General features: G+C 38.5%; 1 protein-coding gene across 1 annotated transcript in view; it reads left to right on the top strand.

Moving 5' to 3' along the window:
* The first annotated feature begins 8,650 nt into the window (after positions 1-8,650).
* Positions 8,651-27,712, top strand: part of LOC139745469 (ubiquitin carboxyl-terminal hydrolase 4-like) — a 39,198-nt gene continuing 20,136 nt past the window's right edge. The window contains exons 1-6 of the mRNA XM_071655859.1: positions 8,651-8,771; positions 13,681-13,808; positions 15,318-15,448; positions 15,976-16,102; positions 19,998-20,143; positions 21,804-21,946. Of these exons, the coding sequence (XP_071511960.1) occupies positions 8,674-8,771; positions 13,681-13,808; positions 15,318-15,448; positions 15,976-16,102; positions 19,998-20,143; positions 21,804-21,946 (773 nt within the window). The 5' untranslated portion in view covers positions 8,651-8,673. The remainder of the gene's footprint in view (positions 8,772-13,680; positions 13,809-15,317; positions 15,449-15,975; positions 16,103-19,997; positions 20,144-21,803; positions 21,947-27,712) is intronic.

Below are 27,712 nucleotides of genomic sequence, written 5' to 3'. Positions count from 1 at the left end.
TTTCACCGTAGCGTTTTCGTCGGAAAATGATAAATATTGAAAGATACGGCAAAATTCACGAGAAATTGCTTTTGTTGTTGTGTTGTTTTTAGATAAAAAGATATACACTGTATCATACGCTTTGGATATTCCCTTCGCCGTCTAGAATAAGGACTAAGCGCTGTGGACATCATAACCTTTGGATATTCCCTTCGCTGCCTTGAATAAAGACTAAGCGCACCGCGTTTACAATAGAACACCTGTGAACATACCATAGAGCTGCATTTTACAGCTCTATGGAACATACAGAAGACAGTGCTCTTCTTTGTATAGCGGTTAGTTTCGATTCAGAAGTATAGGGATATAACAACGAGACCAAATTGGTTAAAAATTCATTTACTATGACTAAGCTACTCATTTGGAAATGCTATCATAGCTTGATAAGCATATCTATGCCCGACAAACAAAATGACACCAAAAAGGTTTTGCCACCTCAGATGGTACCAATATCTGGCCTGGCCCATGGACTAATATTCCTGTGGCACTTTGGCGTTGCGGGAATCCTTTTGTGTCGCAGATCCTCTCTTTTCCCTTTCACAAAAATGTACCACGGACGGGTTTTCCCATGACAGTGTGATCACCCAAGAAAACGTCAGGAAATGCCTGTTTAATGTCGATAGTGCATGGCAATAGAGATTGTTATCTTAACGGCAGATTTTATTGATATTTAGCAAATATCTTAATAGATTTAATATGAAAATACAAAGTATTTGAAAGTGAAAAAAATACCAATGGGAGAAATGTCATCAATAACACTTTCAAAACTAACAATCACAGTGAATATCTCGTAGACTTTACAACAGTGAAAGGTTTGCATTCGGCAGTAATTTTGGAGTAGTTTCCACGTGCAAAACCCTCGTGAATTTTCAAATGCATGTAGTTGCATTGACTGCGATCAGTCTTTTATTTGAAGTAAGGTAAGATGATATACACCTCAAAATGAATACGAAAGAATGGCAAAATACTATAATAATGTCAAAGAGACGATGAAATTCTATTTTCATTGAAAGACAATCTGTATTATACCTAGGAGAGGAGACAAGAATTCCCTTGGGCTCTGCGATGTATTTTGATTGACACTGGTGCTCAGCCAATGAAACTTCGATATTGAAGACTGGCAAATGTCTTTTAACGCCCGGTTCCACGCCTCTACTAGTACTCGCAGGTTTCTTACGAGACGTATTGTTAGTCGACTTGACTTCCACACTGTCGCGCCCTCTATTGACCGGCGATCAAGGACTGATTTAGGCTAAAAATACGTCGCGAGACTAATGGTGACCCTGCCATGTCTTCATCCTTGTTCATTGCACTTTGTTATAAATCTCGAAAATATTCTTATTCTTTATCCCAGTTATCATAAATTCTGAAACTCTGTACTCAGTATAACTAATTTATAGATGTTCAAATGTAAGATCTGAAAATCATCGGGAGATCTCCTTTTTAAGCCGGCCCACACAGTTCAAGCTAGTCTAGTTCTGGGCCCTTTTTATTGATTCTTTTTCGCCGACTATGCGCGTTAAGCTGAGTGATAGCGCGATTCTGAGAACTGCTGCCCCTTTTTTCTCGGTGCAGCAGTTCTCAGGATTGCGCCATCACTCGGCTTAACGCGTATAGTCGGCGAAAAAGAATCGATAAAAAGGGTCCAGAACTATAGACTAAGTTCAAGCATATAACCTCTTCGCCTACAAAAGACGTATAGGCCTGTGATTATCAACTATCCCGGACAACTCGTAGGTTGTGAAGAGTCAAATATTCCACTCTGAGTGATCAAGCACGACCAGATTATACATTCTTACGCAGCTCGATGTTATTGTGCCCTTTTTTGACATGGCCGTGTTTCGTTGTTGTTGTTTATCGATCCATAGGCCTGCCGAAAAAAAAAATGCGTCGTTCTGGATCTTTTCAATTGCAAAAAGCATCCTACGTGCAAATAGGTTACCAAGAAGGTTAAAGACGTAACATACCATTCGCAGATGAAACACAAGCCCAGCTTTAGTGCTTCAAAATACAATGTACTTCTAAAATGTGAGTTAGGGATAGAAACAACCAATGTAAAAGTTTGAATGATCATTTATAATTAATGTTAAAGTACATATTGTTAACTATACAAAATGTGAACAATACTTATAATAAAAATGTTTCCAGACTAAACTGTATTCAGTTATGTTTTATTGAGGAAGATAATAATTTCTCCTTATATTTTAGGCTTTATTGCCAAAATTTTAGATGGTAGGATATTTTGTGACACAACTGACATCTCGAACATTTTTTTTTAAATCACCGTTTCCAAAGGTAAACTAGACCTTTAATGAACAGTGCATGACATACAGATGAGGTAGCGCGGAAATACGGAGGTAGCGGTTTGACAGCAACTTGTCAAAACTCTTCCTAGGGACACTCGTCAAGGTACCTTGTTCATGATGTTTGTAATTTGCTATATTTCACTTATACGCGACGTGAATGTTTGGTTTTACCTGCGTATTTAACTTCAGATATATCGCGGAACTATTTCATTTATAGGTGCTTTCATTTCAAACATGAAAATGATGATTATGTTGTATTGAATATTGATATCAATTCCCTTTGATCAAATTACGGGCACGGTAAAACAAGCGGTGAAACCATTAAATTGTTCTACAGAGAAAAACAAACAAAGCCAGCTCATTAAAATAAGATTATGTCTGAGGGAAGACGAGCCTCTGGCGTCTCATGACGGGGAACTCCCCGGTAGAATACTGAGACGAGGGTGAAGAAAGTGCCAAGTTTGGTGCTCAGCAAGTCCACTACATGGCAAACGACGTGATTATAGGCCTAGATGGTGCGACTCCGGATATGCGTCAGTCATGTTCGACGAGAGTCACATTTGAAAATGGTGTTAAACTTTTGATCTCAATACACGATATTTACCTCTTGAATTTTCAGCTGTTTACGCTACAGCCGTCATCAACGGAATGACCTTCGCTCAACAAAGACGCGTCAAACTTCTGAAAGTCTGTATGACCCGCTTATTGACCGTCACGTGATCAAGGCAAAGACGGGTCATTCCGCTGATGAAGTTGAATTCCGATAAGCCAGTTCGGAGTTACAGCTCAGATTGAGGGCACTTCATTCGTTTTCAGAGCGACATAATGCATCCTTACGTAACAATTTATGGGATTCATCAACCAGCGGCCAGATGACCAGTATGATCCTTCAATTAATACACCTGTGAAAGCATCCATTTAAGTATTTGGCACTAAATGTATGAATGTATTAATTCTCTCTTTCTACTGATATTGCCAAATATCACTTTTGCTGTGAGGTGGATGTGCTGGCAAGCAACATTTATTTTTTTTTTTTCTTGCTCATGTGCAAAGTGTATATAACTGTGAAATGACTTACAGATGAGCTTCTACTCTAATAATGAGATTCACATATTTATAGTGCAATTCAAAGAGCAGGTAATATTATATATATATATATATATATATATATATATATATATATATATATATATATATATATATATATATATATAGTCCCTCTATCGCCTGGGTGCTAGACGTTCAAAGGCAAAGGCTCTGGAAAAGGTAGCGTGTAGCGTAGCAGAGAAAGCCTCCTTCCATCTGTGGCTGCATAGACATTCACAGGTGTGGGGTATTCCCCATGCCTAAGCATTGTGACGTAACTATGGGATGCGCGGATGCTCCAGACCGCTTGTGTTGCCGATAGTGATACGCGATCTTTCACCTTGGAGACGGTACTGTGAGCTGCGTGCATCATTTCGAATCAAACAGGTTAGTGAGAAGAGTCGTCTTGCCGGGATCGGTCATGTTTGCAAAAGCATGCCCGATTCTGAAACGATTCTTTCCTACCCTTTTCACCTTCCGCTCCCCGGCAACTGATGAAGAGAGCGGTGTATTGGGACTAACCTGTTTTTCAATTTCACTTGTTTTGTTTTGGCTAACTCCTGTCGGGGTGTCGCCGTTTATTTTGGCCAATGTTTCGGTATTTCATATATATATATATATATATATATATATATATATATATATATATATATATATATATATATATATATTGTTTGTACCAAGCCTGGCGTCCCTTTCATGAAGTCATCACATAAATGAAGTCTTTACATAAATCTCAGAATGAGTAAAGGCGCCCATAATGTAGCTATACTGAGAGACTTTCAAAGAGAAGTAAGACCCATTTCATGAAATCTCTCATTTTTTAAGTGTGTCTTCGAAGAAAAAAATTCTTCAACACTTTCATGAAATGGACACTTAGATGAATTTTAGAGGTTTAGCTGGACTGAGTAGTCTATGTAGCACTGTATCAAGAGAGATAGAGAGATAGAGTGAGAAAGCAAAAATAGCAGAAGAAAAAGAAAAAAAAAGTGAATTAATGATCATGGAAAACTTCAAAGAACTGGAGGATAAAGCTCATCTACAGCCAAAACGCTCAGGGCTAGCAAGAACAGTTATAACAATACTCAAAACGAAAATGCTTCGAATTATATCATCCAGGGTGGCAGAGAACTCAGAGAAGCATCCCAGCTAACATTTGGACGTTTTCTGAACGTCCTTGAAACGTTCCAAGTTTGTTATTTGGACGTTTTATCAAAAGAAGGTTTTCGACGTATATAAAGCGTTTCAAATGGACTTTATGAAAACGTTTTAAAACGTTTAAAAGACCAACAAAAAACCTTTCAGAATTTTCAAAGACCTGCAGGAACCTTTGAGACGTTATAGACGTCAGAAAACCTTTGAAAACCGTCTAGAACGTTCAAAAACGTTTTAAGAACGTCTAAAAAAGTTTTATGACCATTTCCAGAACGTTTAGAGAACCTTTTATATCCGTCTAAAACGTACAGAAAACTTTTTAAGAACGACTAATGTTCGTTTTTATGGGGCATGAAAAAAAATGTAGGTATGACATTATACTTACAGGCACAGTCTGGGATTTAGAAAATGTACCCTAATCATTATCCTATATAGTCCTATCCTATCCTGTTCCTAATGTTCTACCACCTATATACATATACTATGTACTACATCCTATTTCCAGTTGATGAGTCTGTATCACATTCTTTATACCGGCAAAAATGTTGTACTGCATGAAGACATGGTTACTAAAAATTAGGTCTATTAACATACGAAAATACCTCTTCATGACACAATTTGAAATTGTATATCTGAACAATAACGTATTCTATAGGCACAATCTTTAACACAGAAAGTTTGAACCCAGCATAAATACTTAAGGTTTCAATGTCTGTTATCTAGTTTTCAAATCTTAGAATTTCTTATTTGAATATTCATAAATACGCATGATTATTTATGATAAAGAAACCAATGACGAAGACGTAGCGGACCAAATTAAACATTTTTAAACGTTCATTAAAGACGAAGTCGACGTATGGCAGACCTAGTAAAAACGTTTTGTGGACATTTATAAATGACGAAGACGTAGCAGACATATAAGAGAAACGTTTCGTGAAACGTTGACAAAAAACCCCCAAAAACTGTGCTTTGCGGAAAATTCTAAGTCCCAACTTTGACGTATATACGTTTTAAAAACATACATTCTATACGAAGACGTACGGGACCTTATAAAAGAAAAAACGTTTAGGAAACGTTATGAAAACGTTATGTGTTTGCTGGGATGAAATCAGTGGTGATATCATTGTCGATCACCTCGATTCAAAGCTCGATCTTAATTTCAACTTGAGGGAAGGCCACGACGTGGAAGGCGACCTCAAACAGAACAGGTTAGAGACAATATTATCCCAGGGTAATCAACCCCTCAGATTTATGTGGAAATCTTGAATTGTGCTTTGACAAATAAAAAGTAGAATATTTCCACTTGCACATTGGTTCCTCAGGAAAATACATCACATAGGATAAGAAATATTGTATCCTATTTAAGTGGCCATTTCAAAGATAAACAGATTGCTTAAAAGCAGAAAACAAAACAAAACAACGACAACAAACAACCAGCACAAAAACAACTCAGACTTCCAGAACAAATTTCCAGATAATCCTGCAAATACATATTTTGTCCAATCCGTATTTTTTCATTGGTAGGACATCATAGCACGGAAAGAGTTGCCATGTATTATGAATCATTCAAAGAATCAGAAAAGTACCTCCCCTCGATCTCAAAATGGCCTCGCTTTTTCATTTTTATTTGATTTCATTTTATAAACGACCAAATTTGAATAAATTTAGTGCCAAATGACTAAGTTCAACAACCAAATAACTGCAAAGGTTCAATCAAGCTGTTGAAAGATTGTACATTAGAAAATACGTTGTTAAGAGAAGGTAACATTATGCACATGTTGTATGATGATTCATAAGAGTGGGTCGTGCTGTGGTTGACTCGAGAGCACTGTATAAGACATGGGGCAATTAAGAAATTCCAAGCTCATATTAAAGTAGATTCTCTAATTATTATCTTCCCACGCTGGCAGAATTTCTAGACGAAATCTATTTTCCTTTTCTTAAATTCAACTCGCGGGTCGCCTATCCATCCCAGCACAAAAAGCCCTGCGTCCAGTCCGAAGGGTTGATTTCCTTCAGCCCACAATCCCCGCAAACAAAACTGTGGGGATTGGGATGATATAAACATAAAATATAGAAGACTAAAATAGCTAGGCCCAGATTCACATGATTGTCGAAGGACTGTTTTTTTTTTTTTCAAACAACAGCTGCCCTTATCCTACTAGTAATCACTGCATCCAAGAGCAAAGCGACTATTAGTATAACTTCTCTTTCCGCGCTACCAACATCAGGGCACCCCCTGTCCGGTTGGCCCCAGTATACTGGTTGGCCCGGCCCTGCAGTTACAGCTCGTTATACCGAAGGTTCGTTATTGCGAATTTAATTTTCGGTTAACGAATCTCCGGAATACGAACGAAGCTTCGGAATAACGCCACAAATGTTCGGATTAACGAACCCTTTTTCGTTTTCGGATTAACAAACCTCAATAGGTATAGGGAATTTGTGTGTGTTGGATTAACGAACCTTCGGAATAATGAACCTTTGGAATAGCAAACCTTCGGAATAAAGAACAGCACCCGGCCCTGGATGGGGGTGTTGGACAGCAGGTCTATCAGATGAGGAGCAGGTGAAGAAGAAAAGAAGAAGAAAGAAGAAGAAGAAGAAGAAGAAGAAAAAGAAGAAGAAGAAGAAGAAGAAGAAGAAGAAGAAAGAAGAAGGCGAACTTCATTTTTAGAAACTGCGCGATCACACAGGAGAATAAGAAGTACCCACTGATCGATCTACAAAAATTGAAAAAAAAAATCTCCATGTGTTTCCACATAGGGCCCAGCAAATGTTATTTTTCAACAAATCTTGTGTTGAGCTGGCAAAATAAAAGTATAATAATAATTCGTTCTATAAAGTTTCAATTCTTAGAACCTTTGATGGAGCATGATATTCCTTTTAATTCAAGTTCCCATTCCAAAGGTGAAATGTAATTCAATAAAGCGCATGTTTTCGAACAAACGAATTTTACTCATCAGAGTTACTAGTAGAGCCCCTTTTCCTCCACCCTAAGCATTTTTATTCTAATTTGTGAGATATATAGGTCTACACTTTTTATTTCTTGTAGCTACTGTAAATTTCAAAATTAGTAATTGGTACTTTAGGGAATGCTATTTTCTTTGTCCGAAACCAGAAGAAAATTGTATTAGTTTTTTTTCTCTCTCTCTCATTGAGACAACTTTTTCTTCAAATGAATGCAATTCATTTCAATTCAATTCAATTCAATTCAATTCAATTCAATTCAATTCAATGTTTTATTTCATTTTTCGACGAGAACATAACAAGACATCACTTTAAAAAATACAGGCCTACAATGAAACCGATATATATAGAACTCGCATCATCCACTTCGATAGATGTATAATAGGGCCACATCATGGCACACAGTGCCACACACACATGAACACACAAACAAGTTGAGTAAAATTCGTTCACGGAATCTATCTAGTGGATCTGTATTGATAGAGATGATCGATGATTTAGTAAGCCCGAAAGAGAGAGGGAGAGAGAGATGGAGAGAGAGAGAGAAAGGGGGGATTTAAATATAATCGAACCGTTATTTACGGACAAATATATGTGATTCTCTTTATACGCAAAGTATTTTTTTTTTTCGTGCCGACGTATGTGTCTTTTTTAATCTGAGCTCTGATTCACACGGTCTGCATTGGTGCAGCCACGTCTCCGTTTTAATCGATTGTGTACCCAGAAAGGAATGTGGCATGACGGAATGATATATGAAATTGAAACACTACTGAACCAAATTATGAAAATAGTAATAATAAAGAATGAATGCGATATCGGGTAGTAAATGCAGGAAGGATCACCTTTCTTAACTTCATAACGATAAAGTCCTCTTTTTAACCACGCAACTAGTGCAATCGTCCTGTTTTTCATAGGATTGTGCAAGTAGGTCCTACAGATGAAATATCGTCACATCTGATAACGTGAAATGTGCAAAAATATACACGAGCTCTATCACAAGATACGGAGGTGCTCCACATATTTCTCGTGAATGGTACATACAGGAAATAAAAACGGACGTGCACATGACGTCACTGTTATTACATTCCCAAGATGCCATTTCACTACTGACAGCACGCGCAACATGGCGGAAGGTGGAGGCACCGGAGTTCCTGAACTGAAACAGCAAAATCGCATGATTCGTGATCTTCTCGACACACCACTGGTAAAAGGGGACACATGGTAAGAGATGCCATGATTCAAAATTATCCCAAGTTGGAGGTTAAGTAGTAGTTTTACTGGATCTTCCATTCTAACCAGTCGTAAGAAAGAGCCGGTATCCTTCCACGTACGAGTTGAGTGTGTGCTGCATGCATATGAGACGGAACTTGGTCCGTTCGTGAACCACAGCAGGCAGGACAAGAATGAATCAGCATACGACTACCGTAGACTACTACAGTGAAGTCACAGAAGACCGCTGCGCTGCTACAAGCCGGCGTATACGGCACTCTATTCCCCTAGCGTATTAAAATTACACTCAGTATTATGCTCCCATACTAAGTTACACCATAGCATGCGTCGCGTCGTATCTTCAGTGGGCATCTAATGTGATTAGAGTCCAGTGGCAGTAACGTTCAAAACATATCCATTGTGGGTAAAAAAAAGGAGAAAAGAAGGAGGAGACAAGATAATTACATTTCTGTTATTTTTCTACTAACAAGTAACGTTAATACGTAGACCCTCTTTGCATTTGCTCTAATCTAACGTTAAACTTACTTGTAAATATTACATTTGTACAATTATTATTAGAGGTCTACCCAGGTTGCAAATACAAGTCTTGACTTTGTAGAAACCTCTAACAATCAATCATGTCTGATTCTTAGGCTGCGTTCACATAGAAGTACATGGTAGGTGTGCAACACACCGACCGGGTCCATATCGACCGACCGCGCGCTATAGATGTATATCTAATGGAATTGCGTGTACAGAAAGAAAATGTACGCATGGGTCTACGCGCAACGGTGTTCGATTCTCCACTGGGCTAAGCTACCGAGTAAAATGTGGCGAAAACAATTAGTCTAAGTATTCCCTCTAAATTACCGAAATTTAGCAAAATCGAATAAGGTTTATCGTGTAACTACATATAACTAGGCCTACCTTTGCTGACTCGTTGTTAGATGTAGAGTATCCTTTCGTAATAAATTTGACGATTTTGACCGCAAAATTGTCACCGCCGCTTGTACGATCGTGCACATACGTTACACATACACATGACATAAACATTTTGTCGCCTGCTACGACCGTACGAGTTGATACAGAAACGAGAAATGAATGTGAAAAAACAAACCGACTCATCTAATTTATTTCAATTACGATGAAAAGTTTCCCAATGAAAATCAATTCAAATTCATCAAACAGTCCTTCAGAAGTAATATCGAAGGATTCAAAATATATTCAAATATTATTGGGGGAAAAATGACGGCTAGAAAAAAAAACAGCGGCCTGTCGAAAAAATCATTTAAGTGCCCTTTTACGTACATGTATTGTCAGGGTGATCGGTTGAAATGAGCAGGGCAACTGAGTGCGGAAAAAATGACACCCCACGCGTTCGAAGCCGCCATCTAAGAGCGTGTACCTCAGATCGCATTTTCAGTGCGCGCTTGTGAATCCGGAATATTTTCTCCACACGTGAGTAAAATTTCAGGCAAATTGTGAGATTTTTCACGTTCCTATTGATAGAAAAACATTAGGTGACCAGTTTTATGAACACCCAACCATATACTATTCGGGGCTCGTTTTCGAGGGCACACGAATAGCTTGAATCGAACGATAGGATTTCCTCACACCGGTTCACATAGAGAGGGCAATATTCGAAAGTACCAAATACCTGCGACTAGTATAGCAAAGTGGGAATCGAGCTTGTTCAATTTTCTTGCAGCGTATACCGTCTCTCGTTTATGAAATAATGACAATTTTGGTCTGGATTTGCCCTTTAGCAAAAATAAGCATGTAGACTGACATTCTGATGCAGTTAAGAAATTGTTAAAGGATAAGTTCACCTTCATAAACATAAGGATTGAGAAAATGCAACAATATTAGTAGAACACATCAGTGAAAGTTTGAGGAAAATCGGACAATCGATGCAAAAGTTATTAATTTTTTAAATTTTTGTGTTGGAACCGCTGGAATAGGAGACTACTACAGCTTGTGAGTCATATGCGTACAACAGAATAAAGAAAATATAAAAGAAAATTCAACATATTTTCACTTTTTTCGCATAATAAAAGAGCAATAGACTTGCCTCTTTCTAAAGGCAGGGGGAATAATATTACCCATAACATTTATCGGTAACGAGTCAGGGGAATTTGTACTTTTTTCAAAAGATGGAATTTTGTGAAATTCTCTTTATATTTTCCTTATATTGTTGTACGCATGTGACATCTAAGTTATTCATACACTGCAGTAGTCTTCTCATCCAGCGGGTACTGCACAAAAACTTCAAAAATTCATAACTTTTGAACGGATTGTCTGATTTTCCTCAAACTTTCAATGATGTGTTCTACTAATATTGCTACATTCTCTCAATCCTTATGTTTATGAAGGTGAACTTGTCCTTTAATAAGATTTGCTGGAATGTAGGAGGAAGAAATCCTCACTGCATGGGATGGTGAGTTGACGGTGCGGGTGATGGTGTACTCGGTGCCGGAATACCGAATACCGAATACTTCTATGTGAACGCAGCCTAATGGAGTCATGTCTAATGTTACATCTTAAGTTACACTACAGCAAAGTAATACTTGTTGTATTGTAGTTACAGACGCAGTGTAGATCTACGCGGACGTGATTTTACTCTGATCTAGGCCCCCTAAATTAACTTAACCGTTTTAATGAGACAAGACTTTTTCCCTGCCATTTGCGCTATCAAATTTAGGTAGATGCCTTCCTAACTGCGACCAGCCCAAAAGCAAAGCATGTTTGGACTGCGAGTGTAAGGATTTGGTGTCTCATACATACAAAGTAGATGCAGTGGTGTCTTTGCCTGTGTAATTCAACATCAAAATTTGATTTATTTTAAATTTGAATAGATTAGGACCCTTCATACTTCACTTAGAATGGTACCAGGGGTAGAGGTCTAGGTGTAGGGCCTACTACTAGTACAAGTGCCTACTACGTACTAGATACGTTGTAGTTGATTGTTGACAACTCGTGCTGCACAAAATTTGGTTCCTCCAAAAGAAGTCTACAAACATGTACAGTGTTACAGTACTTGTACGAAGTACCAAATCTTGACATCTACATGTATAGCCCGAACATGCTTCGCACTAGGGCTGGTTGTAGTTTTGGTCTAGCCTGCTCTAGCTGTGCAGCTACAACTGTAGAACATAAAACTTTAGGTTAGTTTCATCATGAAAGTCTTATTTGAGACCTTTTCCTCATAAAAAGACATACTTGTGAGATACTCAAGTCCATGAAGTGGATTTTACCTCTGTACATAACTTTATATGAGCAGCTTGGCCATTTTGAGATAAAATTTGTGTAAAGACTTTTATGTGATGACTTCATGAAACATACCCCAGTCTACATGTATGTCTGCATTGCTCATTCAGACATTAAGTCATCTAATGTTATAGAATGGGTAGCGAGAATCCTGCGATCTGATTGGTCGAGAGCTATGTGTTCCTTTTTACTGGCCGCACGCTGAGTCACAGTGGTAAACATGTTATTGCGCACTCAGCAAGAGTAAGTGTACTTGTAACAAAGGTTCGCGCACTAAAGCAAGCGTTCGCGCACTCAGCTTGGCCATGCATCCAGTAAAACTGATGCATGGCTGGCCATGCATCCAGTAAAAACGGTAAGTACGGGTATGCTGCCTGTTTACGGCAAGCCAAAAGGCATCCAGTAATTTTGTCATCGTGTAACACGATAGAAAAATGAGTTTTTGACAAGAAAATTACCCATTCTATAAATCAGGTGACGCACATGTCTTTTCGTGCGTCAGTCGGAATATAGTGTGCATGCGGTAACTATGGAATTTAGCCTAAACCCACTTGGCTTCGCCTCGTGGGTTAAGCATTCCATAGTTACCTTATGCACACAATTCCGACTGACGCACTCAGACCTGTGCGTCATTTGTATACAACTTTAAAACAGCAACAAACTACATTGTGTATACAAATGATTGGACAGCCACCATCTCGCCGCCTCCTCTCTCAATGCTCATTTTTCCATCGATTATCGGTACATCATCAACTGGTCTGCATGCCTTTTCCTCAGGGTATCAATACCAGCAACCTACTTCGGAAGACATGACCACCCAGGCAAATATGTCATACCCAAAGCTACAATAGACGCATTCAAATTTGCAACTTTCCCAAGGTCAATTCGACTATGGAATAATTTACTGCTATCTGTGATACTCACTTCAAACCCAGCCATATTCACAGAGAGGTTGCGCTGCCCTTCATCAATAAGATGCAACCTCCTGCTGGGTCCCACGTGCTGTAGAAAGGGACCAATGTTTTCACTTGCGCGGACACTCTCGCTTTTATTGTACATAAGAAAGACATGCACAACCTTGTTACCTTAGCACCTCCATTGGCACACAACGCGATTTGCATCCCGGTATAGCTTCCTTGAAGCTGCGATTGGGATTACTGCAAAAGTAACAAGTAACAAGCAAAACTTTTTTTTTTTTTTTGGTCAAGAATTAGATCTACCAACATAAAACTTGTACCTGTAGACAATACTGGACTCTACAAGTTCTAGAGACAGAGAAAGGCTAGAGGTGAAGACCTTTATTTGCAATACTGGTCAATTTCAGTTCGTTTGGGAGATTGTTCTGGATTCCACAACTGTACAACACTATGTGTGTGCACACTTTCTTTCACAGTGACTTGCTCACCAAACTGATTTCTCATTGGCTATAGCAATGGTGTTTTCCATTGCACATCTGTCAGGGGAATTTCCCTTTGGAGACTGCTTCATGTTCGCCATTATGTTATGGGGTTCATGAACGACTTAGTGTAGTGTTTGATGTGACTCTGTATACCCTCTTTCAATTATGGATTTACAATATTGATGTCATAGTTAAATTATTCAGATGTTTGAAATATGTTTGTCCCCCCCCCCCCCTTTTCCTTTGAAACACTAGGTACCTGATTGACAGCAGATGGTATAAACAGTGGAAGAAGTATGTTGGCTATGATAGCTGGGACGTCTACAACATGGGCAACGATGCCTCCAACCCTGGTCCAGTGGACAACTCGGGGATATTTGTTGGTAAGAAATGTAGCTAATGACAAGTAACCTTGCTGTCACTCATATCCATATTGTTTGACAAAATACGACAAGATCATATTGCCATTTGGTCTTACATTGATAAACTGGGGGGAAAATAGTGAGAAAAGAAGTGCATCATATTTGTATGTGTGCAAAAATGGCAAAATAAGAATGTACATGGTAGTCATTACTGTTTGAAAGAAAATAATAAAGATATCAGGTAAAATGTCCTTGCAGGTACATTTCCGAAATCTGCATTCATATCACATATTGCCCAATTAAAACTTTCGATGTTAATCACATTTCTGGTAAACAGTCTGCATTTGTTGTGTCATAGATTTCTTATTTGAAATACATTGTATACCCCTGTGCGATTAATGTACAGCATCTGACTGTGATAAAATTGTACATTACCTCAACCAGCAAATTTTGAAGGGGCATCTTGGTTTCTCATACTCATGACTCGAGGCATGTCAAAGGGATGGTATAGTAGTGGTTGAGATGAGGATTCAGCTTTTAACTTGCTGCAAGATACATAAAAAACACTTTTATGAAATGTTACAGAGCATACCATTAAGGAGGAATTCAGAACTTATTTTTTGAAAATTGGTTTTGAAATGGATGAGACATTAAAAAACAAAGTAATCCTGTTAAAGGTGGGTCCCACCTTTCATTAGGATCGCTTTGTTTTGGATATGTCAGCCATTTCAAAACCAGTTTTCATCAAATAAACTTTGAATTCCTCGTAGAATTATGTGCACTTTCATATGGCATAAGAGATTTCTCATTATCTCAAAAAAAAATCATCATCAAAAGAAGTTGGAAACCTGAAGCCCCATCTCAACCCAAACTGTACCATCCTTTTAAGGGTTCTTTGGCATACATGTACACATGTAGGTGAAAAATATGTTTGATTTTATGTTCAGATGAAAACACAAGTTAATAGTCCTCATGACTGTTTGCTTTGACAGCAAATTTCTGGTGGGTGAGATGTTTGACTATACCCTAACACTGTTCTGCAGTAGACAGCATTTTTTTTTTCTCCATATTCCGAGAACAGGTGTTTCATTTTTTAATAGCAATTACAGTACTTTCTAATCCCATGCAATACATTTGGAATCAGTTACCCAAAACCATCCAAACAGTACCTTTACTAGATACCTTTCATTTGTAACGCTTGTTTGATGACTGATTTTGTGTCATCATGTAAAGTGCTGTGAAATAAATTTGCATTGAGTGCTGTAGAAAATTTGCAGAGATAACAGAGTGCACTCACATGTAAAAGAAACATGTTTAGAATGCAACTTCACAGCGATGTTGTAAAAATTCAGGTTCCCTAATTTTTTGTCTGTGCTTCTTTATCTACTTTATTGTTTGTCTGTAGCAAAATTTAAATTTAACAAAGGAAAAATGCCCATCCTGAGGACTTTGTTATAATAGGAGTCACCTGTATATTTGATGCCATAGTTGGAAAATGTCTATTTGATTTTTATCAATCGGTCACTACAGATGGTCAAGTGGGTACTCTGAAGGAGCATCTCATTGATGAGTTGGACTACGTCTTGGTGCCAACTGAGGCGTGGAAACTGCTGACCAAGTGGTACGGTGTGGTTGCCAACCAGCCTCCAATGCCAAGAAAGGTGACTTTCCCATGGTTTTTGTTAAACCTCAGTATACAATTACTACAAACATGAAATACCAGCAAGGAAGAGAAATTATTGCAAGCATCCTGTATTGGAGTGATTGATAGACTGAAATAATGGCTTCCACAGATTAGTCATATATACAATGTATGTACATGTACAATCCATGCATACCCTGATGATGTAGACTCATTCTATTTAAGTGCATTTGGCCTATATTCCATTCATTAATTCATTTATGTATGTTCAACCCAAGAGAAGGCGGGATTTTAGTGACAAATTTTGCCGCCTAGTAGAGCTAAATGACATGCAAATGTAAGTTAAGTATAACATTTGCATGTCATTTAGCTCTACTTACAATATCAATTTCTGGAAAAGTGTTGTGAAATTGCAAGACTGAGGTTCTCACTCTTCCACTAGGGCAGAATATCATGATGACCTTTCTTGGATGAGAAACTCGCCACGCTGACATGACAGGCAATCCACTAAGAACTGTTTTCGCTCCTAATTTCATCCCTCTGTAGGTTGTGGAGTATGGAATGTTTGTCAAGCACTGCAAAGTGGAGGTGTACCTGATGGAGTTCAAACTGTGCGAGCACAGTGAGCCGGACAAGGTCATTTCTCAGAAGTTCAGCAAGGCTGACACGATAGGTGAGTCTTTCAAACCGTTGTATTTAAAAAGGGAATGAATAAGTGTTTTTGTGCAAAACTATTTGACACTTCTTTCACAATTCATCAAAACCCTCACTGTCAAACCAGAAATTTTCTTGTGTATGAAACTTTTGCCAATTTCGCAAGGAGCCAAGATTCGCGACAGTTATATGCATGCAATAGTTTTTGTCTACAAAATGCATTTAATGCCAGTGACAATTCATGAAAATTTCATGCCGCAAAACAAGGGGCTTTTGGCTCCAATCCGTGAAAGTTTCATTCCATGATTGTCTCTGACTTTACAGCGTTCGTTCGGGAAGGGGGGGGGGGGGTGGGGTGTGGACCCGATTAATAAAGATCTACAAAGCAATGATTCATGTAACTCAATACATGTGATAAAAAAAATTCTCATCAATTACAAGTGTGTCAGTTCAGATGGACAGAATTAGATTCAGATAAAGATCCACAAAGCAATGTTTCATGTAACTCAGTACATGTGATAAAAAAATTTCTCATCAATTACAAGTGTGTCAGTTCAGATGGACAGACTTAGATTCCTGCCTGATTACTCGATTCAATGCGATTCAGATAATTATGCGATCTTGTACTTCTACTAGATTAAGGAGAAGAATTTACGTCAGTCTGTTTCGAAATGACATTTGAAACAGATACAGTTGTATATGACTGGCAGGGCGATGTTGTGGTCATATGCTACATAAGCCTTCATGCCTAAAATACAGTCACAAATGCAATTTTGAGATAGTTATCAGCATGCAGTGTCTGTATTCTCAAAGCCTCCTTGTAAATAAGTAATCACCCAATGGGAATAGTAGGTGATTACTGAAATTACTCTGTACCTCTTGGGTGCATTACATGTACATTTAGGGAGGAAAATACATTTTTTAATTTGGCCTGTACAGGTTTGCAGTCATCAATTATTTAGCTTAGCACTCTGTCTTCAGTTAACATGTTAATTATTAAAGGCAGCATAACCAACTGGGAAAATGATGTGATACAGTGTAATATACATAAGAGCATTGCAACATTCAATATAAAGATGGAAAGTCGGAAAGACCAAAAGTCTTCAGTGAAACCTCATTTTATTGTCGTCAAATTGAGGTTACTACCCCCTGATGGACTGTCGTCCCTCAAAGAAAAACAAATACAGCAACTGTCACCTCTGACATTTGATGCAATGGCCTGGATATGTGGGGAATGCCACCCTCTGTAATGTCACAACATCTTAAGTGGCTCAGAAGGGGGTGACATGTCACGAGGGTGGGACAAGATCCTCTGCATGTACACTAACCAAGTGATTTGATTGTTTCTCGAAAGACGTCACACATCATATCAAACAGAGGAGCTGTACGATGATGGGTTTGTGTCACACTCACAATTGTGCACACAGGGTGGGCTTGTACAAACCGTAAAAGAGGTGAACAGTATGCTTGATAGTAGGTAGATCAATTTGATGTTCACAAGGCTACTTGTAGCTTTAATAATTCAGTAGTAAGTGGCAAGGATGCCATGCTATTCCAGATGTTAGTACTGGAAAAGGATAGTGACTGGTAGTTGTAGTATTCAACTGCTATGCTGATGGATATGACAGTTGATGAGCATTGTGAAACTTGGAATATCTCGAGTTAAAATGAAATTTATTCCGATGTAGAGGTTTACTTTAATATACAGTTGAACCTCTCGTATCCGGACAAGTCGGGACCGGGGCTCATCCGGATAAGGGATTTGTCCGGATACGGGAGACTCAATGCTTTATACATGTACATATACATACACAATACTGATGTAGCCCATTGTAGTACCATATGTAGTAATGTGTATACTGCAACCTTTTCATTGTTACACTCAGTAACAGACCCCAAAATAGAGGTTTGTGTTTGCAAGAATGAAATCATTTTCTTTTATAAATTCTTGGGATGATTTACCTAAATAATTATTAAGAAATGTCAAGTAGATCTTGAAAATAAACAGTACGAGTCAACGAAACTACGCTTCAAAATAGATAGCACATAGCGATTGGGTTGCTCTCTTCCCCACACTCTCTCTCCCTCTCTCTTTGTGTATGTACTGTGTGTGAACAATTTTTGAGTGTTCAATATCATTCGTTGCTCAGCCAATGACTCGAAACAATGCATGTCTATCTAGTCATATTGACGGCTGTGTATGGACCTATATGTGGCAATGCGATATGAGAGGACTCGAGCGCATAATCTGTCCATGTTCTTGCGATGATTTGGGGATGTTTGGGGATGTTAAAATGTCTGAAGGTAAGCAGTTTGGAAGGAAATTTGATGTAATGTATGTTAATCGTGTTGGAAGTAATATGTAATTATTCATGTGTGTTTGTGTAGGAGTTCTCAAGGAGTTGGGAATCCCCCTTTCCTCCCGTAATTATTTTTAAAAAAAAAATCACGGCAAGATTGCGTCCGTATGATAGAGAGATCTGGATAAAGGGAGGCCGGATAAGAGAGGTTCAACTTATGATTTAAAAGAAAAGAAAAGAAAACAAACCAACAAAAAAATTATGTTATCTTACCACAAGTCTCGCAAGTGGTGTGTAAGTTTGTTTTGTTCTCTGTTTTTTATTTTGTATGGTGGAGAATTTAATATGTGCGTGTCTGTTGCTTCTTAATTTGCCGAGGACAAGCTGATTTTGCTACAATATGCATTTCCCATAAACACCTGCGGGAGTATACTCAGGGGAGCATTTCATGAAGTGTTTTGTCTGACGAATTTGTTGGACAAATTTGCTCTCAACCAATCAGATGCAAGGATTTCAGTAGCTTGTAACAGATTGTTGGAAGAATATCTAACAAACGCTTTATGAAATGCACTCCAGAACTAGTCTTCAACAGGTTAAAGGTCCTCATTTAAGGTCTGAGTTCAATACAACATCTTTGATTTTGTTTGTGTATTTTCACTCTCTAAATAAGAAAAACAACTTTTTACATGGAGTTAATTTCCACTTTACAGAAATTGAAAGTACCGGTACCTGCTGTACCAGTACCTTTATTAGTATTATGTTGCAGATATTACACTGTTTCTGTCATTAAGCAATTTCAACATCATGTGACATTCTGGTTATGAGAGCCTCATGTATTAAAGCAATAACTTGAGCACAGAAAATCTTTGTACATCATTATCATAGCAAAGCTGTATGTGTTTTGGTGAATTTGTAGTGGATGCTCCTGTGTTGAACTTCTTTACACAGTTTCATAATCATCAAATACAAACTCGGCCTACCTCTCTATTATCATAGATGTTATCATCATGCACCGCATCAAGTCTTACGGTGTGACTCAAAGTGAGGAAAATCGATACTGTGTATACATTTTCACAGGGCTTTTATTTACGCAAATCTCGCCATTTGGTTACAAAAGTAGTATCTCTGATCCCAACATGAATGCAACATGCACGCCTACATATCTCCGTTCATTGCTGTACTGTAAAAGTGGAAACTTTCGCGGTGTTGAAATTTCCCACATTTCATGCAACCAGAAACTAGCGCGAAAATAAAAGCATGTGGATAATTTGGCTTGCCATATGTTTCAGTTGCTGATGTCTTGATTCCGTGGAATTAAAAACGCACGAAACTCTTCTTACCCAGCCAAGCGCAAAAAAAAATTAGTCACACAAAAATATCCACTTTTACAGTACTCCACGATCACAAATTAACAACTTTGCAAAATTGTGAGGAAGTCCTAATTCGAGAAAAATTAGACCAGCTTTATGGTGTATACAGTATTTGAATGCTAAATGCAACCATATTATGATGTAACACCACAAAAGCCGACCTTATTTGTCGTCCATTTTAGAACTGAACTGTTTGTCTCCCAAAGTGCAGTCAAGTGTTTCCTTTCTGATTTCATGCCTGCAGAAACGATAGAGAATGAGATGAGGAAATTATTCAACATTGAGGAGGAGAAGGAGACGAGGATATGGAACAAGTACATGAGTAATACCTACGAGCAACTCAGTAAGAGGGAGAATACAGTACAAGATGCTGGGCTGTATCAAGGACAGGTAATTCTTTGGGACTTGAAAGGGAGTTCCAGACCAGTTAAAAGTTAGTCAGGGGGAAAAAGGAAGATTTTACACGCACAATAATGAAAATTGTATGAAAATTGGATTGAAAGTGAGGAAGCTATAGAATGTTGAGAATGTGCTTTTTTAATGTAAAATGCAAATGAGTGAGTGGTTGACGTCATCATCTGACAATTTTCCATTGATGGTGTGCAAAAAAAAAGGACAAATTCAATTCTTTTACTATAAAAGTACAAAACAAATGCTAAAATAGGAAACTTAAAGGGATCGTATAGTTTTGGTTGAGACCTAATTTCAGGTTTCTAATTCTATGAGAAGTTCAACGTTTATTTGATGAAAATTGGTTTTGAAATGGCTGAGATATCCAAAAAAGAGCGAGTTTAATAAAGTGTGGGACCCACACTTTTTTACGATCGCTTTGTTTTTCTGTGTTTTTGGATGTTTCAGACATTCCAAACCCGATTTTTATCAAATAAACTTTGAATTCCTCTTTAATAAAATGGTATGCTCTGTACTATATCATAAGTGTTTTCTTGGTATCTTGCAAAACGTTAAAAGCGCAGTTCTCATCTCCACCAATACTGTACTATCCCTTTAATAGAAGACAGTCATATGAATTAGGATTTGATAATGGGGCGGAATTAATTGTAAACAAAAAAGAAAACAAAATGCGCGATGTCAAGATTTTCTTTACAAACTATATATGTTGCAAACTTTGAGGCAATGCCATCATACCATCATAACCCACTACGTGCATTTAATCATAAGACTGTGCCCGAAATGTGAATGTTTTATAGCGAAATTAATGTTCACAATTGAAATAACTTCATTATTGTTTTTTTCCTGATTTGATCAAATTCTCACTCTTGTGCTTGTACAATTATCTTTTCTTCTCAGACTCACTTTTGACTAGTCCAGAATTCTATTTTAACAAATCTTCCCCCTTGGCTTTGAACATTGAACACTATTCAGGTCAGACTTTCCACTGATCATGTTCATTGTGCGTCCTACTAAGTCATATTTGTGTTTTGAAGTGTTACAAACAATGAGAATTGTATAGTCTACTTTTTGTTTCATTATATCTTATCCCAGATACAGTATGTATGACTTTGTTGAATCATGTAGTCAGAAAAAGAAGAAGATATTTTGAGTTAGAAGGGATTTATTGTTAAGAGGAACTTATTCAGAACACACCAGAATGGAAAGAGGATAATATGACATATTGACCTTTGACACTTTTCATTGAGGTAATGGGAAAGCAGAATGTTCCTCCTACTAACAGAAAAATGCTATTGTGTAATTACATGACCACTGACTTGACATGTTGTGAATTATTGTTAGCCTATAGCTGTATCAGTGGCAGATCCAGGGGGGGGGGGGGGGGGGGGGGTGCACGGGACTCTTGCCCCCTCTTTATTATTTTTTTTTGTTTAACAAAAAATAAAAAGAAAAAATGGGGGGGGGGGACGCGTGCACCCCCTTTGATTTTGTAAAGGTGCCTCCCCTTTACGGAATTCCTGGATCCACCCTTGTTTAAGTTTCCTGCAGTATTCCATTGAGACACAACAAGATAGGTATGTACATCCTTCCATTATTTCCTCTCTACCAATGCTATTATTGTTTGATTATTCTCATGCAGGTCCTTGTTATAGAACAGAAAAACAAAGATGGCACGTGGCCACGGCAACCAACAAGCAATAACAGCACCTCAAATAGTTCTTACAAAGACAGCTCCAGTAGCACAACTTCAAATAGTAGATATATAACAGGATCAAGTAGAAGGTAAGAGAAAGCCTGGTTTGTGTACCACCTTTTTGGGAAGGGTAGTTTTTTTACCTACCTGACGATTCATCAAGAATCCAACATTAAACAGGCGTAGGGAGAATGCACCATTAAAATGAAGGGGGCAATATTGTGTTCTATATCAATTTGTAATCCAAAAGTAAATGCTCCTAACTGTAAATGTCACCCACAGAAACGGGCTGAATTTAGTGATGGGAAATACCTTGTCCTTTTCTGCAAGTTTTAGATTTTTTTGTACCCATTAATTTTGCTTATGACTGGAGTAATGTGCCTGAAAACAAAACTGGCATACAGTGTGTGTATAGATTGGTATGTGAGGAATAAGATCTGCATTTGTCCCCCAAAATAATTTACATTATCATATTAGTATTTTGTCAGGTACAGTAGCATGCAGTGTGTTTGTATGGCTTGCAATATCTCAAAATTTGTCCCCTTTTTAATCTCAATGTGCACACTGGCTTCTCATAATTTGCTCATCTTTGGGTAAAACACTTTCATTTTACTTTTTTTTTAAACTTTTACAATCATACATTCTTTGTCTTACATATATATTTCTTCCTTCTTACTTATACCCCGTTCAGAGTCCCACTTTGTCTAGCACAACCTCTAGAGGTTGTGCTGTGTTCACGCCAGACGATGGGACTGTGAACGGTCTCGGCACAAACACGGCGTGAACATAGTCTGGTTTTCAGACCCTTTGCCAACTGTACTCCTTTTACAAAATGCACCCTCCGCGGATTTTGTTGCCGCCCTTAATGAAGTCACCATTTTTGTCAAAGGATAAGGCCCATCAGCTTAACCTGCTACTTCTTTTGTTGTTAGAAGCAGTAAATATTCTGAAAAGGAAATTAGTGTGAGAAAACAGTCTGAAAACCAGACTAGCGTAAACACAGCACACACTTCCAGTGACCAGCACTGTTTGTAGTGGAAAAAAAATACCCTTCCACTGATTTCCATAGAAATGTATGCGGACCTCACTCTAGACAACAAGGGGACTCTGAACGGGGGTCTCTCTTACCACCCACTGAGTTTGCATAAAAAATAGCTAGTTTTCATCTAGCATGTCCTCCAGAGGTCCTCCTAGACAGGGGGACTCTGAATGGGGTATCATGCACAATCCGATGTCATATATTTTACTGACCAGGGAATATTCAGTCTTTTATTTTCTCTTGGGTGTTTGTGCTCGTCACATGCTTTTGGATCCCATATTGTAACAATGTGTATGTAGGATAATTCCTAAATTATACAAGTAATAAGAAGTATAATTAGAATTCTATTAGTAATAATGAAGTATAAGTCGAAGAGGTTAGCATTTCCCAGGTGTTTAAGGCAGTGAAGTCACATAATAAAATTCAAAGTAGGTAAAAATTCCAAGCAGTCCCAGTTGGCTATAAATACCCGTGTCAGTGAGCAGCAAGCATCTTTTCAAAGAGAATACGGCTTTAGACAGACCAGCAACACCAGTATTGGGTGCAATGCAGACAATTAGCTAACTGGTTCTTCTCATCATACAGACAAGCAATAAATAAAGCACAATCATTGCTGTTCCAAAGGTACGGAGCATTCTTATACGTATGGACATCTCATGTCAAGCAATTGATAAGCAGAACATCAGCATACAGTAGGGCCCAGCAGTTTTGACTTCTGTACAGTGTTGGAAAGGGAGGGTTCAGAACTGAAGAGTATCGATTAAATGAGATGCTGGGTGGGAACCTCTTCGACTTATACTTCATTATTACTAATAGAATTCTAATTATACTTGTTATTACTTGTATAATTTAGGAATTCTATTACGTAATACTCGTATAAGTCTTCAGAGGTTAGCATGTTCAAAGTTCCGTACAGAAGTCAGTCTAGTGACATGAGTGAGGGCAAGAGGACAAGAAGGATGATGGACAGTTTTCACAAGGTTGAAACTTTAGTCATGACACCTCATGCGTAGAGGGTGTCTATCGATGGTGACACACATTGTCGCAAACAGGAGAAGAACTCGAGCAAAGTTTGCTTGAGAACCTATTAGTATAAGGTGCAAGGCATAGCATTGAGTATGATATCATTTTGATACCTTGCGTGCTTTAACTGGAGCAGGATTAAGCATGATAGCGCACAGACAAATCAAATACAATGGACCTCTTGTACCGATTTTCCAATCAAGACATAATCATAATCATGTTCCTTAATTCGCGTACATTTGAAGGAAGAATTGGACATTAACCAGTTCATACTCGGCAAAGTAATATTGCAGCAATGATTAGAGGCAACTCCATTGCCATTTTGGGTTGATATCAGAGTTTAAATTCATCAGTTTGGTGGACCGAATCTCCTAAACGAGTGGCCGAATAATGTGTCGCCATTTTCCAATGCCCAACGTAACGTGATTTATGGTCTTGTGTCTTATTGTTCTTAATTGAGATACTGATATACAGGTATACACATACTATCAAATTTGACATGTCTCTTTCTAACTCAGCAGAACTGAGAATTGTTGAACTAATGTGGAATCAATTGTTAGAAGCTAGAAGGTTCAAAATGTATCAGCGTTCGTCCAGTCAGTTGTGGACAAGATTTCGTTAAGACCTTTATACTCAATGTGCAAAAGTTTAGAAGTTGCGGTGCTTCTGTAGCTATGAGCTGAGAATGTGGTACCCCTTTCATATTGGCATCCTTGAGAGTCTGTGATGAACGCGGGATGACTGTGCTCCAAAATCCTTATGTATGTGAACACGAGGTACGTCCTGTGGTACCCTTTCATACTGATCTCGAAGACAGTACAAACTCGGTACATGTTCCCATAGCAACAATACATACATAATTTGTATGCAGCAGTCAGTACAGTGTACAGGGATGTATACGTATAGCCATTGACAGTATTATTATTTATATTTTAAGTGTTTATACAAGCAGCTGCGAAGGACTGGCTTTCAGTCTCCGCTCCAAGATGCTTGTCGTCACCGATTTGTTGGGGTGTTTTGAAGAAGTTATGACTTTGCTTTCTGAACTTGCTCGTTGGAGGTGTTCTGTGCATTCAATATACTCGTGAAGAGTTGATCGGAACACAGAGTTTAGGATTGGAGGAATTAAAGAGAAGGCACTTTAATTACCTGGTTAGAGATATACCTTTCATATCTCTATGTGCAAACGTGGCCTCGTCTTCCGGTAATGTCATAAGAACAAGATGTCTCAGCATTTGTGTACGTTTTGCCGAAACGAGTGCGAGTAAGGGAAATTGTTTTTGGCTCAAGGCACTGAAGGAATCTATAGTTCATAGGTATCTTGGAACGATAAAAAGTGATTCAAAACAGTTGAAACATCCCAAGTCTTGTTGTATTTAGGCTTGCGAGGGTCGGAGTTAGATACGCCCTTCATAAGTCTGACTATAGGGGCTGTTTGCCTATGTCATAACTCTCGGCTTCAGGTAGTATAGAAGACCGAGCAGGTCTATGAGTTAATCGTGGAGTGGGCTTTATTGAAAAGCTATGCTATAGGCTTAAAGTTGACAACATGTTCTGTAGATGGGTTAAAAGGGATCACGAGATTATTCAGAATACAATCATTGCTATTGTCTTCAAGCACCCTCATCTGTTTTGTTTATTGGTATTGTCTCGCCATGATGATGAAAGGAACTTTGCAGCGTGCTGCGATGTGTCTGTCACTTGTCATCGCTAGCAGAGAGCACCCATGCAGGCGGCTAGCTGGAGGCTAGTCGGTGGGTGAGGGTGTGGGGCAAGAATTTTCTCGCTGAGTAATAGGGGTGGGGCTATTCGCATTTCGAGCAATACTGAGACCCATGGCTGCCGCCACCATTGGGGCTGTGAGGATTGCTCAGGTCACCTTGTTCAGTTGAAGCTTGTGGAGAAGTGAGAATGTTCTAGGGTAAGGAAAAAGGCCTCAAAATTCAGGGCAATAAAACTTGGCTTTCATTTGACATGAGGAGCGAACTGGTGGTCAGGGGAACCGAGATGCAACGTCAGCGTCACTGCTAATCTACCGTAGAGTTTGTGGATTATGTGATGAAAAGACACGCATAGTAATTAGCTGTTCATGTCTCTGCGAAACAAGCAGAAAACTTCAGAATTATCTACCTCTGTTGAATGTGAAGCTGATATCCGATTGCTAGACACCAATTCCAATGTTGGCTGTGAATTCGTTCGGGTCAGGTATGCTACCAGCTGTAGAAATGTCTGACCGGATTATGAATAAGCACATTTTTTTTTTGTACACGAGCCACACAGGGCTTCAAGACCATTCTGAATTGCAAGAGGTTCACACATATTGCTATGCGGGGAATTCTGTTTGGCACTCCCGACTCTATGAGCAAAGGAATTGTCATTGTTCAGAATTAACTACTCTCCATACTGAGATGCTAGCATCCCTTGAAATTATCATGCTCATGAAGGTGGAAAATAATTCTTTGTCTTGCGAGACAGCCACCACCAAAGAATGTTTTGTATTGCATGACTAGGTAATGAAACCAAACTTTGTGTCAAAGTCATCGTCTGCTTTACGCAGAGCATTAGTTGATTTATTTTTTCTAGTCACAAGTGATGAGAATGTAAATTTCTTTGAGGAAGGCATTAAAATCCCGAAATTTGGTTACGTTGCCATTCAAGATTGAATTTCCAAGGGCAGTAACCTTGTCAATCTTGTTCTGAGGAAAATTGAAAATCATTTGCTGGGAATTAATATGAGAACCAAGGGAGGTCTCGACGTGCTTTGGGTTGAAACTGGATTTGTCGAAATCCTTACTGAAACTCTTTATGGGTGACAACATGTTGATCATAAAATTGGCTTTGTCAAGACACTCTTCTCTGGTGTAAGAAAGAGAATGGATATCCTCGAAATAGGTGATTGTTCTAATGTCGCTACTCCTCACCGAGGCAAAGACAGGTTTCATAACTTTAAGGAAAATCTGTGGGGTCGAATTAAGGCCAGATAGAAGGCACTGAAGGAATGCAGTAAAAATACTATTTCCATTCGAAAGACTTTGCTAGGTGAACAAGGTGAACGGATACCGATAAATATGCACCCTTTGGAGGGGCAAAATTAAAGCCTTAATCAAGCGAAACTGTTCCACTCTGAAGTGTTCGAATCTTACAAATTTGTTTTTCAAATTTATGATTGGACTTAGACCGCCAGTCTTTGGTAGCGCTAGGTTAGAGTTGATACTCCATGTGAGGAATCTCTCTAATAGCTTGCTTTGCGAGAATCTTAAGAGACAATTCTTCATGGGTTACCTTTTCCTCCTCGGTAGAATGTACACTTTGTAGAGGAAAAATTTATTGGTATGGGGTTGAAATGAAACTACGTGTATTGGTTTCATAGCCAAATATTGTGGCCAATATCCAAGAATCAGGAATTATTTTGACCAGTCATCTTTGGAAAGCTTGAGATTTCCAGCAATGAACGGTTTTGGACAGTACTCATCCTTTTTTTTTTTTTTTCATTTTGCTGGCTTGCATAGAGACATTCATGACCCATGATGTATGCTTATGTGACACTTGTCAATTTTTCTCAGATGTCTTTCTGAACAACTTTCTATAAAGTGGAATCGACTTGCTGCGCAAGTGTTGTTGAGAAGGGTTGAGAAGGGGTTTCAAGATACCTCGATGGTGCATGCTCAGATCATATGATAAGCAAAGCCTGGGAGTGTCAGGCCATCGATGGTGACATGAGTTGTTTAATTCTCGTTGTGTCAGTTGCATGGATGATTATCCGTGCATGATCTGTGAATTTCAGAAAGGATTT

Source organism: Diadema antillarum, unplaced genomic scaffold, assembly GCF_040938485.1.
Source record: "Diadema antillarum isolate AM-2024a unplaced genomic scaffold, OU_Dant_1.0 seq00001269_RagTag, whole genome shotgun sequence".
NCBI lineage: Eukaryota > Metazoa > Echinodermata > Echinoidea > Diadematoida > Diadematidae > Diadema > Diadema antillarum.
This window is presented reverse-complemented; position numbering and strand designations above follow the sequence as displayed.